The sequence below is a fragment of the Leptopilina heterotoma genome, unplaced genomic scaffold (genome assembly GCF_015476425.1).
Source record: "Leptopilina heterotoma isolate Lh14 unplaced genomic scaffold, ASM1547642v1 Lhet_19, whole genome shotgun sequence".
In the NCBI taxonomy this organism is placed as follows: domain Eukaryota; kingdom Metazoa; phylum Arthropoda; class Insecta; order Hymenoptera; family Figitidae; genus Leptopilina; species Leptopilina heterotoma.
Window position 1 is genome coordinate 1,240,772 of NW_025110908.1, and position 20,461 is coordinate 1,261,232.

A 20,461-nucleotide genomic window follows, 5' to 3' on the forward strand; every position below is an offset into this window, starting at 1 on the left:
TAAAACGATTAGATAAAAATAAAAATTAATAAGTATTTTCAATACTTAAAAATTGATAAAGTAAGTTTTTTTTTAATTAACAATCATATTTTATTTGAACCGTTTGAAAATATTTTTTTTTTTTTAGATATATTATTACCAAAGGTTCTGAATACAATATGTTAGAACCCACTCTCGAATTTTTTTTTTTTGTCATTTTTTTTCTTTTTTTAAATAACTGTTATTTATGATATAATTCTCATTACAAAAAAAAAGCGTAGTGTACAAATTCAAATTAGAAAACTGCACTGCAATAAGGGTGTGCGACACACCTCGTATACTAAATTCAGATTAGCGTAATAATTACTAAAAAAATCGCAATTATCTTAATTTACGCGACAAATAGTACAAAAACGTACAATACGCGCGTTTTTACGTGCGTGGTCCAATAGAAAAAAAATGAACGACTTTGTCGTTTCAATCAATCAATTTAATTTTATTTAATTTCTTTTTAACCTGACTGAATTGCATCCAGAATTAACTTTCGTCTGTGATACTCATTGGTATCATTGGCCATTGATTTTCTGCGTATTGGCGCAGAACCATCGGATTGAAGAGAATTTGTACTCTTACGTCTAGTTGGTGGTTCCGTTGATTGTTTCTGTGCGTTTTCATTTTGAACGGAATTACTTGTTCCTGATGCGGAAACTTTGGAATTTGATGATACTGTTTTACTAACGCCATTCTGATGATTGGAAAATGAATTTCCGTTTTTGTTTATTGTATTTTGAATAGTACTATTCAATTGATTGAGAGATTTGTTCGATGATGCGCCCATCATACTGGCGTGTTTTGTTGCATTATTGTGAACTGAAGATTTACCGGCTTGTGAATTTGGAGGCGAACCAAGGGGATGTGTTGTCTTTCGCCTGGTATTTGAATGGGAATTGTCATTATTGAAATTAATTTTCGCGCACGAGCTATTTGTTTTGATATTGTCAGTGGGTGCATAGACACCGGTGGTAACCCAACGTTCAACTTGTGCCTCGTGTGAGTTTTGTAAAATTTTTCGAACATCACCATTCTCGCCGCCTTCCTTCATCATTTCTTGCAACTTTTGTATCACTTGATAAAGAACAACTGGACTTATTAGTCCAAAATCAAAGAGACTACACATGTGAAGGACAAAATTACGATAGAGATTTTTCATTAAAAGTTCTTTTCCTTTTGTTTCAAGGAACATTTGACAGGCGAGGGGAATTTGACAGTCGCCAACGTAGCCATGTTTCATAACATGCAAATTCCACATTTTCATTAATTCCTTCTCACCTTCATTTACATCGGTAAATTCGTCAATCATCATCATTGTTTTTGTTTGCAGCCACTTTGGATCGTTTTCACCCTCTGAATCAATGTCCATTTCCTTTGGATATATTGGTAAACAAGTAACAGTGTGATGATAGAGCCTGAAAAATAGAATTCAATTTTAAATTTCAGGTACAATAATAAATTTAGAAATCTAGAAACTGATTCTCCAGAAAGGGACCTCCAAACTTGAGTTTGATTATTTTATTAATTTTTCATTGAAATTTCTTTGAGTTTGATATTTTTGGAAAAATTCATTCTTGATCTACTAAAATTCATCTGCCTTTACATATTTTTTTTACAAAGTTTATAGTAAATGTTTCTTTTAATAAAATAATATGTAATTTTATTTTCCAATTTTAGTAAAAACTATGTCGCATTTTGAAAATATACTTTTATGCAATTAAATTTATCTTCGAAGCCTATTTATATTTTCAGACTTCGAATCGACTTTAAGGCGTTAAAAAATTTCTTTAGTCGATTATAGATTGAAAAAAAGTCGAAAAAGTCGTTTACTTTATTTAATATTAATACAAAAAATTCATTTTGTTATTTAATGATCCTCCACTAATCTCCAAATTCAATTATTCAAAAATCAATAATTTTGTTATAAATTAATAAATAAATTATATATTTATAAATTAAATAAAAATATTTAACTACTTGTTAATCATTTACCACAGGAAATAAAAATTTCAATTTAAAACATTATATTATTTCTAAAAATTAAAACTGCAAACTTTCCGAAATTCAATTATTTTCAAGAATTTTTAACTAAACTTATCTAAATCTTCTTCTTCAATAAATTTTAATAATTTTCCAAAAGTTTTTCAAGAATTCATTTATTTAAACGCGAGAGTTCAATTTTTATTAAATAATTGAAACTGAAACTCTTTGATTTGTTTTTAAAGTTATAAAAGTGAATTATTGAAAATATTTAACAGAAGGTATTAAATTTAATTTAAATTTGAAAAATTATAATGAAAAAAAATCTTAAATTTAGTCTTTTCGAAATATTTTAAAATAATTTTTGAATGATAATAATAGAATTCTTTAATTCTACATTATATTGTGACTTAAAAATTTCCGAATAAATTAAATCAAAAGAAATATAGATACAAAAAATTTAATAAATTAAAAAAAATTAATACAAAAAATTTAATACAATTTTTTAATAATAATTGCATTTTTTGAAAGAATTTTTGAAAAAATGTTAAAAAATAATAGTTTTTAAAAATTTTCAATTTCAAATATTAAATACATGATTTTCTCAAATATTTTATTGATTAGTCTAATAAAGAACATTTTCTTAAAATTTTAATAAAAAAAAATATTTTTTTAATTTAGTAAAATTTTTTGACAATGATTGAATTTAAAAAAAAAACTTTTTGAAAACTATTAAAAAATAATGAAGTGTCTGAATAATTTCAACTACAAAAATATGAAAATTTAGGTACGATTCTTCCAAAACTTTTAATTACAATTCTAATAAAGTAGATTTTTTAAAAATTGTCATTTTCTTTTTTCGATAATAATTTAATTTTTAAAAATTATTATATAAAGTTCTAAGAATTAGTTTCTTAAAAATATTGTAATAATTATTTTTAAAAAATAATTAAATTTCTGTAATGAATTTTTTTTATACTTTATAAAAGTAATCAATTGTTTAAAGAATTTTAATTACAAATTTTGAAAATAACAGCGTTTTTTTAAAAAAAGTTTTTTTCAAACCTCACGAAATTAAATTATTTCTAAAAACTGATACTACAAGTTTTTCAAAATTCAATTATTTTCAAGAATTTTAACAAAAAATTTTCTTTACACTATCAATTATTTTAAATAAGTTTAAGAAAGTTTTTTCAGAATTCAATTAATTAATTCTACCAAATTTAAATTGTTTTTAATCATTCTTTTAAGAATTATAAAAGTAAATTATTGATTATTAAAAAACTGTACCTAATAAAAAATGTTATAATTCAATTAGATAATAATTTAATTTTAAAAAATTGCGAATTAAATTGTTTTCTCAAACATTTTAATAATAATTAATAAAAAATTGTTTAAAAATAAATTTTTTAAATAATTGTTTTTTTTTAATTTTTAAAATATGTAATTGAAAATACTGAAAATAATTGAATTTAAAAAAAAATATACTAAAAAAATTGTAACAATTACATTTTATAAAAAAATTTCTCTGTATACTTTTTAAACACAATTTTTATTTTTATTTTTCATTAAAATTTTTAAGAATTCACTTATTTTTAAAATTTGTAATTAATATTTTTGAAAATTGTGAGGAAGTAATTATAAAAATCAATTATTATCAATAAAATTTTACAGAATTTTAATTATTTAAAAACTTTTTAATTATATATTTTGAAAGTTTAATTTGCTTGGAAAAATTATTCAAAAATCAATTTTGAAATATTTGACTATTTTTTTTTTTGCATTATAAAAATCGAGATAGTTTGCATTTCATACCAAAAAAACTGACTTGTATTTTTAAACGGTTTAAACATAATTTGTAATCTTTATGTTAAATATTTCCAAATGTAATCCAAAAATATTATATATTTACATTGAAATATTTCTAAATTTTCAAAAAACGAGCACAATAAACTTAAAAATTCGTTTAAACATCTTAGAACTTATATCTGCAAAAAAGAATATTCAGAAAATTCAAAGAATGTTATTTTTTAGTTTTTCAAACAAAAAACGGGTTCTTTTTAGGAGAATCAGTCAGATATTACAATTAGAAAATATAAAAATTTTACCTATTGTGTCCTGTGATGTAAGACCGTTGGCTTTCAAATTCATTCTCATCTAATTCTAAAAATTCAGAAAGACTCGGTTTTGTTCGTTTTGGTCGACACACTAGAATATTTGTCACACTGGTACGCCTAGTTGGTCCAGTTCTTGAGAAAGCCACTCCAGAGGGTTGAGAAATTAATTCATGAGGACTTCCCGCATACGATCCATCGTAACATTCATTTATTGCTACATCTATTCGTGCTCCTTGTGGAATTGGCTAAAAATTGAGAAAAGAACGAATAGTAAAATTTTTAAATTGACAAGGTTTTGAAATTTAATCAGTTTCGTATTCAATAAATTCCAAAATTTATTAAATTTGAATTCAATAAATTTCAAATTTGTATATTTCAAACAATATTTAAAATATGTACCACATATGTGAAAGTAAATCTTGAATGACACAGTTTTAAGTGTTTTAGAAGTGAGTATAATTTTCCACAATCTAAAGAGCACCAAGGACAATGAAGATCTTCGCAAGCTTCGGTTTGTTGGCGACTGTTATTATTGTACAAAAATTGATAAACAATTTGTAGTGATATATTGGAAGCATCGACTTTTTCATTTGTCACAGGTATTTTTGCAGGTGTAAGTGGACTAGGTGCTGGCAGTGCTAAATTGTTATTGTTATTACTACTACTAAAATTATTATTATGATTCGTTGGGCAATCTGAAATGAAAGAAAGGGATAATTAGAAAAGTAGGTAATAAATTATTTACAATTAATTAAATTAGAGAGAAAAAACTCACTGTTGCCTGGTCGATTTTCCTTGTTGTCTCCGTTAGGAAGAGGATTTACTGCAACAGGTCTATCAACGAAACCATTGCTCGGTTCCATGGTCCAACTTAATCTAAATTTAAGTGTCGGTCCTCTGGTAAAGACGTCAAAAGGACTACAGTCTTTAATATCGGGAATTGTTTCCCAAGAACTATGTTTCTTAGGACTGGATCTGACATTTGCTTGCACTTCTTGTAAACCCAGTTCATAATCGCCATCTGTCAGGAGGCAACGATTGTGTTTGTCGTATACTACAAGTTCCGAACCATACAATTTAATTTCCTCGCCTCCGGTTTTAATTGCTCCGGTTGCGGTTTTACGACGCTTTTGAGCTGGCTCTAGAAATTTAAATATTCATTTATAATCTTTACATTTGAAAGGCCTTGGATCGACTTTAAGGGGCAAAAAAAGTCTGTTTAGTCGATTCAATTTACGAAAAAAATCGAAAAAGTAGTTTATCTTCTTCAGAGTTGTTACCAATATTTCATTTTCTAGTTTTCTGATTTCGAGAAAAATTTGAAACTTTTTCCCTCATTCCGATAATAAATTTATTTCTATGTTTTTGTAAACTTAAGTTATTTTCAAAATAATTTTAATAAAATTTTACGAAACAATACAATTATTTTAAAAAATTTTTAATACAATTTTTTTGAAAGAAATCAAATATTTCCTAAAATTTTGATAAAATTTCTCAAAACATTCAATTATTTTTAATAGGATTTTAATTAATTTTCTTGATCGGGTTCAGTTAGTTTTAAAAAGTGTAATAAATTTTTTTTTTAAATTCAATTCTTTTCAAAAGTTTTTATAAAAATGTTTGTAAAATTTCAATTATTTTTAAAAATTTTCAATTAAAATTCTTTAAAAAACCTACAATATTTTAAAGAAATCCTTCATAAAAAAATTTATTTTTTTTACGAAAATTAATAAAATTCTTCAAAAGGATTTAATTTTCTATTCATAATTTGAATGAAATTATCAATTACAATCATTATAAACACGATTATTTAAAAAATTCTTCATAAAATTCAATTACTGTCAAAATTTTCAATAAAAATTATTTTAAAAAAACTCAATTGTTTTGAAACAATTCAAATAAATTCTTCAAAACAATTCAATTATTTTCCAAAATTTTAACAAAATTTTTTGGATGAATTCGATTATTTTCATAAATAATAAAATTCTTTGCGAGAATTAAATTATTTTCAATGCAGTTTTAATAAAATTCGTCTAAAGAATCTAATTATTTTGAAATGTTTTGATAACTACGTTTCAAGAATTTTATAATTTTCAATACCTTAATTTAAAAATTTTAATTTTATTTTTATTTAAACACAAAAGTTCAATTTTTTTTAATAATTGTAACTCCAACTCTTTATGATTGCATTTAAAAGTTATTAAAGTCAATTGTTGAAAATATGTAACCAAAAATATTGAAAACGATTAATTTTTAAAAAACTGTATAATAACAAATTTTAAATTAAAACCATTCTTAAAATTGGTATTTTAAAAATATTGTGGCAATTTTATTTATTTAAATTTTATTCATTATTTTCCAATAAAGTATAATTGAAATATTTTTAAATAATTGAAATATAGTCAAATTTGTTGAAAGTAATTTGATTTTTTAAAAAAAATATTTAGAAAATTAAAAAAAAAATCAAGTTTTTGAATAATTTTAATTTAAAAATATGAAAATACATCTGTTTATGAAAAATTTAATGAATTATCTGAAAAAACAGATTTTTTGAAATTTTAATTTACTCTTTATGCACATAATTGAATTTTAAAAAATTATGATAGACAAAATTCAAGAATTATAGTTTTTAAAAAATACTGAATATACTTTTTTTAAACTAATTGAATTTTTAAAAAAATTGTTTAATGATTTCAAAAAACTAATAAATTTTTTGAAGAATTTTGTAAATGATTGTTTCTTAAAAATTTTAATAATTTACAAAATTCAGATGTTTTTAAAAATTTTAATATGTAGTGATTATTTTTTGTAGATAATTAGATTTTCGAAAATATGTAATTGAAAATATTAAAAATAATTGAATATTAAAAATATTTAGAAAATTGTTCCACAATTATTTAATAAAATAATTTTATGTCTTCCAAAAATCGAAGAAATTAATTTATTGAATATTAAAAAATTGTGATGAAAAATTTCTGGTAAAATTACTTTTCTTAAAAAATATTTTAATACAATTTTTTTAAGTGAATTTCCATTAATTTTTTTTTTTAATTTTTCATTTGAAGATTTTTTATTAAAATTTTTGAGGATTCAATTATTTTAAAAATTAGGAATTGAAATTTTTTTAAATATTCTTTTTTTTCTCAATTTGAATGAAATATTAAAAAAAAATTATTTTAAATAAAAATTTACAAAATTTTATCTGTTTAAAAACTTTTCTAAAGTTTCAATTATAATTATTTTTCACACCACAATCATTAAAATAATATGTAAATTGTATTTTATAACCAAAAAGGGTTATTTTGTTGTAATGTTTAGAAAAAAAATTGAAATTCGCATTTTTTGAAAATAAATCGAAAAAAGTCGGAAAAGTTATACTAAGTGAAAAATTATAATTTTTCTCCTGAATTTTAAAATTAAATCGACGCTCTGAAATATTGTATTTCTAATTATTATTATAATAAAAATCGTACCGTCTAAATCACAGTTATGCATAAGGCAGCCATTATTTGACGTGCAGTAGACTCTGAGCAAAAGCATATAAGTCTTTGCTAAATGACCATTATTTGAACTAAAAGATTCATTTGGTATGGAAATAGTAGGTGCTTTTGGTGGAGGTTGATTCTCTGAAGGATTGATTGGCACTTCCCTTGATCCAACATAATCCTAAGAAAAGTTTCAAACCTTGAGAATTCATCCCATTTGAAAATCAAAGTTAAAATTTTCGTGTCTACCTACTTGCGTTATTGGTGAACTAACGTCTTTTCGTTTTTTATGGCAAATTTTTAAAAGCAACGTTTCCACTTTTACTGGATCTTGGGGCATCTCCACTGTAATCATTCATTGTTTTCAATAAATAATTATAAGTTACTAACAAAATTTAATTAATTCTCCAAAATATTTTCTGTTAATTAAAATAAATTGTTTTTTTTTTATTGAAAGAATATTTATACTCACATTTTTTGTCGTAAAATCCTAAGAATGTCAGTGTCATGAACCCCCGTATTCCTGGATTTTGCTGCTGTTCATTTTTAATTATTAATTTGTCTAAAATAGAGTTGATTCGAAATCCTCTTCGGGACTTATGTGTCCTAGACATTCTCTGTCTCATATAAGAAAGATTTCTATAAAGAAATACGGGCTGAAAAATAAAATAATTTTAAAATTTGTATCTCCAATTAATTTCTTAAATTTAGGTTTTTCAAATTCTAATTCTAATTCTAATTCTAATTCTATTCTAATACTAATGTAATAAAAATTATTTTCATGAATAAAATTTATTGAAAATTGAATAACGTACCTTAAAAATAATAAATTACTATTAAAGCATATAATCAAGCTTAGTAGATGTCAAGCACTTGAAATTTAAAAAACGAAAAATAATTCACTTTATGCATTTAGATATAAAACTCGCTTTTCCTTTAAAATAAGGGAAAAAATATAGAAAACGAGATAAAAAATAGTTTTCTAATAAAAATGTTCAAAAAACAAATGAAAACAATTATTTTGTTTTTAAAAAACAAAATTTAGATTTTTTGTACCGCAATAAAATAGTACTTTGTAAAATCTTTTTGCTCGACATTTTTGAGATTTCATAGAAATCTTTCATTGTTAAAAGTAACAATGTGTATTAAATTAATTATATAAAAATAACCGATTTATTTGATAATCATGACAAAGGGTTAACATTAAAAATTTCTGAATCTAAAATATTTTCATGCCAACTATTTATAATAATAAAAAGTAAATAAAAACTTACAGAAATTTGATTCCTTGTGCGCAAAAACCGATAAATCTGTGTTGGTTCTGAAAAAAGGTTTTTTATCAGTGTATTTATTATTAATTTTGATTAATTAATTAAATTATTAATCTATTTTTAATTAATTAAATTACTAATTTATTATTAATGTATTATATGGTTATTAACAATAATTATAGAAATTGGTTTATTATTAGTTACTACTTAGAAATAAATTTATTTTTATAATAAACGAATAAATTTTGACAAATAATCAAAAAAATCAAAAAGTAATTTTTTAGAGTAAAAAAAAATTTTTTTTTTTGAAAAGGGAGTGGAAGGGGTAAATAGTTTGTCTATTCGCCAAGAGATATCGGAGTTGTCGAGTCTCTCGAATATAACATGCGACTTGAAAGGTTTATAGTCGCCAGAAGGAGACCAAAAGTTCGATCCTTCTGTGATTCAGATGGGAGATGATGACTTGGTTTAGCTCGTACGATATGAGAAGCCTGCGCAACCAATCTTGTTACGTTTTTGCAGGTCAAACCTCTCTGATCCCATTTTTAAAACAATAAAGAAAAAAATACTACATTTATTCGTAATAGAAAATTGTAGCGAAAAATTGATTAATATTCAAATAATTGAAAGAAATTAAATTTATCTAATGTCACAAGCATTGAAAAATGTATTTCACAATTTAACACTAAAAAAAAAATATTTCGTTTTTAAACAATTTGTGTTAAAATATCACCACTGTCAACTAATAATTTCGACGGGAAAAATTCTCTTAAAAACTGTTTTAATTAAATAATAAAGATAGATTAACAAAATTCGAAAGAAATAGAATTCTAAAATAAAAATTACAAATGTTATTTCCTTTATGATCACTATGACAAAGCAATCTCCGAATTGAAATCATAACTTGTAATTAAAAATAAAAAATGTTTTCTATTGCTCAAGTTAATTTTTAACTGAACAATTTAATGAATAACATGAATATCACGTAATTTGTGTGATTATGAAAACAATAGTGAATAATAATTATGACAGGTGACGGCGGGATTTTAAGAAAGAAGGGAGGTAAGTGACCCCACGCCGTTGAATTTTTACAGTTGATAGGGGTTATGTTGGAATAAATTCTCTATTAATTAGCATTCTTTGTGTAAAATATGTGCAACTAATGGATTATTGTCTTTTTTTCATCAATTACTTAAAATCGGAGGGAAACTTTTGCAGTTTATAAGAAACAAATGAAAGAAAAAGACAAACTCACTTTCGAAGGCTTGGAGAAACAGCTCATGATCAGCTTGCACCATATCCATACGAGGAGCTTTTTGTCCTTCCAATTCCTTCTCCCGCTTTTTCGGCGGCATTTTGCACAGATTTTCACAGAATATCGCACAAGAATTTAATGTTCAACGCGTAAAAATATAACGACAACACCCACCCGCGCTAAAATTGCTGCTTTTCGCCAGCCAGCCTGCCCACCATGTTACGAGCACAAATGTAAATTACTCGCGCAAACGCGATTACTGCTCGGTGATTCGTTGAGTTCAGAATTTGGTTAAATCCTTGATAGGAACCGGGAAATTTCAAATAATAAACGTGAATATTCCGTTAAAACGGAGGGAAAAAGCTCACAAGTAGAATAAGTCATTCAATAATTAATAAAATTAATTATTGAAGGAAATCAGTCTTCTTGAGAGTAAACCCAAATATTTATTTACTAAAAGTTCAAGAATACAAGTTATGACTAAGGAAGCTTAGAAGCAACCTTTCTAGTCAATAGTCAACTTAAAAATCATCTGTAGTTACAGTCCAGCGGACTTGTTCTCCGCTGTTAGTCCATGTTGGAGGAAATGCGCATGTTCTAAATGACGCGCATCCCCCACTATACAGTAGTATAGTATAGTATAGTAGTATCCCCACTATATAGTAGATACATTTATGCACTTCACTAATACTAATACCGACTCATACGTCATACTTGTCGATGTTGATACATACACATTCATCATAACATTATGATTCCAATAATTATCACATGATAATTATTTCAATATATATATATACACATGCATACATTCTAATAATAATATTTATATTTATAATAATTATATTTACACCTGTACATGACACATACGTGTTACAAATATAGTAAATATTATATAGAATTATACATAGTTAATGGTCATGATAGTTATAACAAATTAATTGTTTAACTATAAAGCTTGAATGTAGTTTATTTACAAGTCTTAATTCATTATCAATTATATTATAATAATTGATTAGATGTTAGATTGATAGAAATAATCTAATATGCAAATTACAATTATTTATAAAAGTAGTGGAATAATTAACATTTCTAAAAAGTATTGAAAACTGGGTTTTTCCAGTACGTGATTTTATCCTGAGAAAAAGGATAAAATGTACGTTGGTCAACCGATGTGTTTTATGGTTTTACCTCCAAAGAGGGTCTACTTGAGAATTGAAAGACAGTTTTTTATGACATCTTTGGGGTTATCTCTCTTAGTTTATGGTTGACAATTGTGTTTGAGTTTTAAGGGTATATTGTCTTCAGAGTGACAATACACAAACTCATATTGCTGGAAATGTGTTTAAACCTTACTATTTTTTGTAGCGATATTTTCAAAGACACTGTGTCTGCGAAACATATGTATTTCATCTTTTGTTATATTTCGGCTATTGATAGAGAGATATTTGAAGAATACAATATTTTAGGAACATATTTACTAAATCGAACGCAGAAAGTTCTTCTCAATCTATGGACAGGATATTATTTTTTAAAATATAAAATTAATATTATATTTTCCCGCGACTTTTAATCGCATTTCGATTAATATCGAATCACGATTCGAGCGAGATAATAGTCGCTCGTTACAACCAGAAAATAACAACGCCCTCTAACCACTTTTTTACTCATTAAATGACACATTAGCGGTAAATTTTAAATAATTTATTAATTTCTTATTAGGTACTATTTCTCTATTGAATTGTTATTACACTCGACTATAGAAAATATTATATTAAAAAGTCAATATTCATATAAATTAGTAATAAAAGGTAATAATTTCGAAATACTTAAAAAAATTGCAATTGAACAATTGGAGAAATTGTATTTTTCGTTTATATTGATTTATTAATTAACATTGTTCCAAAAAATGAATTAATGCATTTTTTTATTAAATTTTTCGTAAATGAGTAATTATGATAAATTCTATCGATTCAAATTTCCCGCTTGTTTATGCGTGCGCACGATGGTGGCGCTAGTGTCGCACTTTGCCTCGGTGTCTCTTCCGGTTTTATCTGTGGTACGAGCAGAGTGAGTTTCGGTAAGTTTTTAATAAAAATCCATTGTAATCTACTTTAAAATTAATCAAAATGTGTAAATAATTTATAATAACGTTATGTCTTTAATAGAGAAAGCAATTTGTGTTAATATTTTTTTGGAAAACGAAAGTTTTATGTACACGTGACATGGAATATTGTTGACACTTTTCCGTCTTCGACTTTTTTTTACATATTTCTTTATTTTCTGTGTAAAATATAGAAAAATAAAGATTTGTTTAATTAATATAAGGATATTATAATTAAAGAATTTTTACTACTGTAAAAGGGTTTATTGGTAAAAAGATTGTAATGATAGATTTTATTCACAGGAGAGAACAATGAAGTTTAATTCAATGGTGACGTCCTCGAGGCGGAAAAATCGCAAAAGGCATTTCACAGCACCTTCTCACATCAGAAGAAGGCTAATGTCCTCACCTTTGTCAAAGGAATTAAGACAAAAATATAATGTACGCTCGATGCCGATTCGTAAAGATGACGAAGTACAGGTAACATAACCTCAAATATTCTAGAGCAAATTTTCAATTATACACTGTTGGAAAAATCTGTTTAATTCTACGTGGAGAATAAGTTTCATTTTTTTCTGAGAATTATAATTTTAGTATTTTTGTCCAAATTTAGTATTTAATTTTCCAAAAATTGAGTATGGGGAAATTATTTTCAATGTGGGGGGAAATTATTTTCCCGCGCGTCAAACGTGATGGTAGAATTACGACGATTTTTTTAACAGTGTACGCCAAAAAGTACATGATGCTTTTACTGTCTAGGTTGTCCGTGGTCACTATAAAGGCCAACAAGTTGGAAAAGTAATCCAAGTCTACAGAAAGAAATTCGTTGTTTATATTGAAAGGATTCAAAGGGAAAAGACGAATGGTGCAACTGCTTACGTTGGCATTGATCCTTCAAAGGTATGTAACGCAATTTACAATTATAAAATTTTTAGAAAAGAAAGTAAAAAATAGTAAATTTAGTGTTTTTTGTTATAGGAAAATCAAATTTTAAAAAATTGAATCAAATTTCGTACCTAACCTTCAAATTTTCTTATAAATCTTTTTTTAATTTCCTTAGGTTTATTCTTTTTATGGTTTCTTTATAAATTAACTATTTAAATGCCTAAAAAATAAAATTCTTGAAATATTTATTAAAATTATGGAAAAATGGATTTTTTCTGAATATTTTTTATGAGAAAAGAAAATTTTTTAATATAATTATTATTTGTCGAGAATTACTTTTTCTAAGGAAAAGAAAAGAAAACTATTTAGTTTTCATTTAAAGTTTTTTTTATAAATATAATTGAAAAAATTGTTTTTGATTGAAAATAGAAGAAATTCATTCAAAAAAAAATATCAATATGAAAAGATAAAAAAATTTATATTTGTTTTATCAATTTAAAATAATTTTTCACAAAACTTTTCTTTGCATTCCGAAAAAATACAATTTCATAGAATAAATAAAATGTTAAATTTGAATTTTAATTAAAATATTAATAAGAAAAATAATAATAATCATATAATATTATTACAAGTAAATATTTATTATCAGAAATAGTTTTACTCTAAAAATTAATATTTTTAATTGACATGATGATCCAAACCATTCACCGAGATTCGAACAAACGGTTAGACTTGTGGCCTCGTGTACAAGGTTTTCTTGTACATGATAAACTCGTCTTTCCCGGTTCAATCGTTGAATTGAAATTGGCACTGATCTTTATTTTTCTAAACATAAAATTAAATTATAATTAAAATTGCGGATCAGGTTTGATTGTTTATTTTTAACAAATTTTTTTTTTATTTACAGACTGTCATTGTTAAACTGAAGATGGATAAGGATCGAAAAAAGATCATCGACAGGAGAAGTAAGGGACGTCTCGCAGCATTAGGAAAAGATAAAGGAAAATACACCGAGGAAACGGCTGCAGCTATGGAGACATCGTAGGTTTAAAAATTCTCTCTACTTGTACCACAAAAATAAAGTGCTTGAATTTCAAACACTTACCAAAAAAAGAAACTATTTTTACTTTTAAAGTGAAGAAAATTAATTAACCCAATCATATGCCTACGCGTACTGTTTTTTTATTAAATAAATACTTAATAAATATTTTAATAAAAAAAAGCTCTATGAAATTTGTTTCAAGCGATTTTCAAGTATTAAGTTTTAAAGTTTCATATTCTCTAGTATTTAAACTTTCTTTTTAAAGTAAATATTTTAATATTGAATATTTGATTATTAATTTTATTTTATGAATTTAATTTTATGAAATTTTGATTAAATTATACATTGATTTGTGAATTTAATTTACATATTATTGAGTAAAGTAAAGAGTTCAGATCTGACTTAGTATTTAAATACTTTTCTGTAATTTTCGATAATTTTTCTATTTTTTCGATTAAGTATTCAAAACCTAGTAGTATTTATTTATAAATAAAATATAAATTAATTTCAATTTTGTTAAATATTCGACATTAAGTAAATAATAAAATAGAATAATTAATTTTCGTCAAAATTAAATCAAAAATTTGTTATCGATTGTAGTTAAAGTAGGAATTAAAAGTTAGAGTCGGTAATTTATCGTTTGCTGTTAAGAGTGAAATTGACAAACTCGATAGGTAAGACAAAGATTTTCTTCTTTGTTGGCATATGGTAAGAATAGGGTAGAGTTTTTCTTTACCTTTAAAAATTTTTGAATAAATTTTTTTTATTTAAAAGTAAAAATAGTTTATAATATATTATTTAATATTTCTATATTAATAAATTTAATAATATTCTTACACTGAAAAAAATTTATTTTATTCAAATAGCCAATTATTTGTCTATTGTCGAATAAATATTTATGTGAATCGAATAATTCTTATTTTCTATAAAAATAATTTTTTTCTATAAAGTTCAGAATGTTTAAATGAACAAAATTTGTTTATTTCTTCTTCAGATTAAAATTTTATTACAATAATTTTGCGTCATGTATAAAAGAAATTAATTACAAAGTTTATAAATATAAAATTTTGGTTTTCAATTTTTATTACAAACGGTAATTTATGAAAATATTTTTAATGGAAATCATTTTGTTTATTTGAACGTCGCATATTTATTTATTAAAAAAATTAATTTCAAAGTTTTTAAATGTTAAATGTTGGTTTTCATTTTTGTATTACAAACAGTAATTTATGAAAATATTTTTAATGAATAACATTTTGTTTTTTTGAACGTCATATTTATTAAAAAAAATTAATTACAAAGTTTTTTTAATGTTAAATTTTGATTTTCAATTTTTACAAGCAGCAATTTATGAAAATATTTTAATAAAAAAATTTCGTTTATTTGAACGTTCGAAAATTTTGTGGAGAATTAATTTTTATTTAAGTCAATTAAATTGTATTTGATTCAATAATTTTAGTATTTGAAGCAAATACATTTTTTCAGTGTATAATTTGGTTATTAGTAATTATTTATTACTAAAATATTACTATTTGAATCAGGAACGGACTTTTTACTACCAAATTTGTTAGTTTTAACTACTTCAAATTTAGAGAGTATTTTAGTTTTCGAAAACCAAAATATTTTTCAAAAATATATTTTTACAGGTGTTTTGGAATATTTTTTTCCTTTTAGAGACAAATTTTGTGGTTTTCGAAAAAAAAGAAAATTATACAGTCGAACCTGTCGGAATGCAAGTCTATTTAAAAAATTTTTTTGTATTTAAAAATGTCCAAAAAGAATTATTTTTACTTAGTTCAAGAAAATTGTAGAAATATTACAAAATTAAGTTATTAAACAATTTTTTTTAAGAATTGTTTATTGCAATAAAATTTGAAAAATCGAGTTTCATTCCGACAGGTTTCACTGTAGTTAACATAATTTTAATATATAAAATTTTTGAACTTTTCAATCGTTAACAAAATTTGAAAAATTTGACAAAAATATTTATTTTATTTTAATTACCCAATTATGTTTAATTTTACACACAACATATAATTTTATTTTCTTTGGAAAAATATTGTTTTCACTTAACAAAGTGAAATAACAAAAATTAATAATGAATCATTTGCTATAAACATTTTTTTTTCATTTTCGCATACACTGAATTTGCTGGAGTGCATCTCAATTTTTAACGAATTAGAATAAAATAAAAGCAAAAGTGTAAATGGGATTTAAGTTCCTCCTCTCTTTAGACTTGGCCGATGTAATCAGTAATCAAATTTATTAGTTTCTATTGTCTTGGGGATGAAATTCTTTTCCGATTTTATGGTGTGGAAAGACGATATAATAAGGAGAGAAGCGAAGCTGCGAGTAACGAGGGAATAAGGTGGGGGGGAATAGCTAGGGAAAAGATTTACTGGACCCACCAGTAGCCCCTAACTTAGTGCTAGTACTTTCTCAAAAACATTAAGGCTATATAAAGTACGTGGGTGAAATTTAAAGAAAATAAAAAAAGAAAAGAGTCCCTTTTATACTTTAAGGCGAGTAAACAGTAGCAAATTTTCCAAAAATTTCACTTTACGCACGAATGATAATGAATTTATTTTGTGAATAATAAATTTCAAGTTGAAAGTTTTGTATAGTCGAGGGAAGAATTTTTAAGAGAAGGGAAGGGAATTTTTCACTTTTATATATTACTCTAGCTTTACTGATTAAAATTTTGTTTTTGAGAGAGATTTTGATGGAAGTTAACTGAAAATGAACTGCACAGTTTTTCTGTAGATATCAAATTGAGACAAAAAACGAATCAAAAGTGTTGCAAAGCAACATTGTCATTGCTTTTTGTCTCAATTTGATATCTGTAGAAAAAATGTGTGAAAATCAACTGCAAGTAAACTTAGGGTGGCCACATGTCAGTGAAGTCAAGGAAACAAATTTTTTGCCAGTAAAGTCAGGGAAATGTCAGGAAACAAAATTTTTGTCATTAAAATTAAGAAAATTAAAGACTTTTATCGACTTATTTTCAAAAATTGCGACTTTTTTTTACTTTTCTTTCAAACATTGCAACAAAATACCTACAACAATTTTTAGTAAAAAAGTGCAACTTTTTTTGATTTTTATAATGCGAAAAATAATTGTAAACAAATCTTTCAAAAATTGTTTTTGAATCATTTTTTAACATAATTAAATTAAATTTTTCAAAAATATCTATAATAAAAATTTTTTTTGAACAGTTGAAATTTTGTAAAATTGAATTGAAAATAATTAATTTATTTCAAGTATTTATTTCCAATTCTTTAAAAATCAATTTTTGAAGAATTTTAATTGCAAATTTTGAAAATAATTGAAACATCAAAAATTTAGATGAAAAGTCTTTAAAGGTAAATTTAAAAATGAAAATTAATGAAAATTAGTTTCTAATTTTTTAAAATTCAATATTTTCAGTATCTTCAATTACATATTTCGAAAAATTCAAATACATACAAAAATAATAACATTTTGGAGAAAACAATAATGTTGAAAATTTTTTTAATTAAAATTCACCAAAAAAATAATTAGTTTTTTAAGGGCATTTGAACCATGATGACGTCACAGATTTAAAACTAATGCTTTGCACAAACTGTGACGTCATCAAGGTTCAAATCCCCTTAAATTATACAAAAATTCTTTTAAGAAATTCAATTATTTTCAAAAAATTACAATATTTTTAAAAAACTAATTCATAAAATTATTTTAGCATAATTTTGTAAGATTCAATTATGTATTTTCAAACAAAGTAAATTAAAATTTTTTTAAATTTCCATTTTAGATTTACATTAAAATTTCAGAAAAAATTATGTTCATATTTATAATTAAAATTCTTTAAAAATTTGACTATTTTATTAAAATTTTTGAAAATAATTGAAATATCAAAAATTTTGATGAAAAATCTTTAAAGGTAAATTTATAAATGAAAAATAGCTCCTAATTTTTTTTTAATTCAATATTTTCAGTATTTTCAATGACATATTAACAAAAATTCAAATACATACAAAAATAATAAGATTTTAGAATTATTTTTAACATTTTGGAGAAAACAATCATGTTCAAAATTTTGAATTAAAATTTATCAAAGAATTAATTAGTTTTTTTAAATTATACAAAAATTCTTTTAAGAAATTCAATTATTTTCGAAAAATTACATTAAAATATTTTTAAAAATTAATTATTAGAATTGGTTTATAATAATTTTTTATGATTCAATTATCTTCGAAGCAAATAAAAATTTATGAAAATTTACTTTTTGGACTTATTACAATTTTTGAGAAATCATGGTCCTGTTTATAATTAAAATTCTTCAAAAATTTGATCATTTTTAATTATATTTTTCAAAAATTTAATTATTTTCAGAAGATTTTACCAAATTTTAATTGTTTGTAATTTTTTCAAAATTGAAAAACTATTATTTTTCAAAAATTATTTAAAAATAACTTAAGAAAAAAAACTATGGAGAGTTAGAATTATTATGAAAAATTGAGTTTTTGTATTTAAATAATTGAATTCTAGAAGAACTTTCGGAAAATTATTTAAATTAATTGATTCAGAGATGAAGAATTATGTAGAAAGATGAAAATTGTAGAAAATAATTGAATTCAGGAAGAGTTATAATTGTAATTTTTAGAAATTATTAAAATTCATAAATTTGACTCATTTTCCGTAAACATTTATATTTTTATGTAAAAAAAGAATTTTGTCAGGAAAAATAATTTTAATGTCAGTAAATTATCAGGGAAATTGATAAACTGAATCTTGTGACCACCCTGAAACTGAAAGTAAACTGAAAGTGAACTGAAGGCAAGCTGAATGTAAGCTAAAAGCTATCTGGAAAGTTAATGAGTTTTCTTTATGCCTACAAGGATGAGAGGGAATCAAAGAAATAGTAAAAGTAGCAAAACATGGGGCGTGTCAAGTGCTCCACAAGATGTTGCGGAACATTATAGCTCCACTGGGTTTAAAACCTGTCTCTCTCACCCTCTGTAAATTCTCCAATCGGTAAAACATCATCGCTACCGTCTTGGAATATCAAACAATACACAACCAGCCGGCAACAAAAAATGTAACGATCGACCTTATATGACGGAAGAGCCTTATATACAAAACGGAAGTTTTGAAAAAAGAATTCCACATTTATCTATACTAGCATATTTTTTCCTTTAAAGGGGTGTTTAGAATTTTTTTCCTTTCATTGTTTATCAATCTAGATACTTGGATTCATAGAGAGAAGAATTTAAAAGAAATTTCCATCCTCAGTTTTCTTAAAACTTTTTTTTTCTTCAAATTAATGGCAATAAATTTTCATCAATTTTTAATTTGATTCACAATTTTTGTATCAATTTGTTGTAATTTGATACTTTTGAGTTAAAAGTGACCCTACAATGCGGAAAAACGGAATGTTTGATTTGATAATTATCTTTGTTATACAGTCAACCAAAAATTATTTTCGAATTAATGGTTAGCTACTTATTTTTATTTTTGGATTGAAACAAATTTTTTCTCAGTGAATAGGCATATTTGCTGTGTGCAAAAAAAGTAGTTCGTGTTAGCTTGCAGTTGAAAAAAATACAGATGTATCGTTTTCATTTCCGAGTGCCCCGGAAATGTTTCACCCTTCGATGGAGGTCCATTACAAGGTTCTTGAAATTTAACAGGCCGGAATAATTTAAGATATAGGTGCTATTTGTCTTTTTATAAAATATATTTCAAAAATTAGGTATTGAAAAAAATATGATAAAAATTTGTAATTATTCGGTACGATATTGTAATTATTGGGTACGAATCGTGATGAATGTATAGAAAAATTAGCATTTTCTTGTCATTTTGTTGTTGCAATCAATGGATATAAATATAAGAAGTTTGAAATTGTCGGAAGTCCAATTAAAATTCATTCGACATCTCGAGGAACGCGAACGGAAAAACGTGATTTCATTTTCAAACATTCACTAGGTAATGAGATTCGAGGGGGAGATGTGGATTCTTCGATTTTTAGTTAAGAGTGTGTCTTATGTACAAATTTCTCATTTTTTCCAGGTGAATACTATTTAGAATTGTATGGTTTTCGAGAAAAGGGTGTTAGATGTTTGAATTTTAGGAGATTTCGAACAGTTTCTTTTTAAAAATGAATAAAAAATTGTGACCGCCTTTGACGAAATTCCTGGTAAGAAGAGGTTAGTTGAAAGAAATTAAAATGTTTACAAATATCGCTCAATTCTGATATATATTTCAATTCCAAACTATTGTCATTTTTGAACCTCTTGTTGTTTTCTTCTTCTTT

At 24.2% G+C, this 20,461-nt stretch overlaps 2 protein-coding genes across 3 annotated transcripts; one reads left to right on the plus strand and one right to left on the minus strand.

The window, feature by feature from the left end:
• Positions 1-487: 487 nt before the first annotated feature.
• On the minus strand, positions 488-10,496 carry LOC122500638 (polycomb protein suz12-B). Its single transcript, XM_043609659.1, has 9 exons — positions 10,139-10,496; positions 8,887-8,933; positions 8,085-8,268; positions 7,866-7,957; positions 7,601-7,793; positions 4,903-5,268; positions 4,527-4,822; positions 4,119-4,372; positions 488-1,445 (listed from the first exon to the last, which is right to left on the minus strand). The coding sequence occupies exons 1-9, from the start codon at positions 10,236-10,238 to the stop codon at positions 491-493; spliced, it is 2,487 nt and encodes an 828-aa protein (XP_043465594.1). The 5' UTR covers positions 10,239-10,496; the 3' UTR covers positions 488-490.
• A 1,617-nt stretch (positions 10,497-12,113) lies between these two features.
• Positions 12,114-14,261, plus strand: LOC122500576 (60S ribosomal protein L26-like). Of its 2 annotated transcripts, none has more exons than XM_043609571.1 (4): positions 12,114-12,218; positions 12,546-12,722; positions 13,002-13,142; positions 14,035-14,261. In XM_043609571.1, exons 2-4 carry the CDS (start codon positions 12,555-12,557, stop codon positions 14,170-14,172), a joined length of 447 nt encoding a protein of 148 aa, XP_043465506.1. In that variant the 5' UTR covers positions 12,114-12,218; positions 12,546-12,554; the 3' UTR covers positions 14,173-14,261. The 2 variants fall into 2 exon arrangements, with proteins under 2 accessions (XP_043465506.1, XP_043465507.1); XM_043609572.1 differs by having other exon boundaries at positions 12,211-12,271.
• Positions 14,262-20,461: the final 6,200 nt, after the last annotated feature.

Bases quoted from the DNA above. Each gene is read 5' to 3' on its own strand.
- LOC122500638 (XM_043609659.1), bottom strand. From the start codon at position 10,238: ATGCCGCCGAAAAAGCGGGAGAAGGAATTGGAAGGACAAAAAGCTCCT. The intron at 8,269-8,886 runs GTAAGTTTTTAT...TTTATTTTTCAG, and splicing joins GCACAAGGAATCAAATTTCT to CCCGTATTTCTTTATAGAAA. The intron at 7,794-7,865 runs GTAGGTAGACAC...AACTTTTCTTAG, and splicing joins TTAGTTCACCAATAACGCAA to GATTATGTTGGATCAAGGGA.
- LOC122500576 (XM_043609571.1), top strand. From the start codon at position 12,555: ATGAAGTTTAATTCAATGGTGACGTCCTCGAGGCGGAAAAATCGCAAA. The intron at 12,723-13,001 runs GTAACATAACCT...TTTACTGTCTAG, and splicing joins GTAAAGATGACGAAGTACAG to GTTGTCCGTGGTCACTATAA. The intron at 13,143-14,034 runs GTATGTAACGCA...TTTTATTTACAG, and splicing joins TTGGCATTGATCCTTCAAAG to ACTGTCATTGTTAAACTGAA.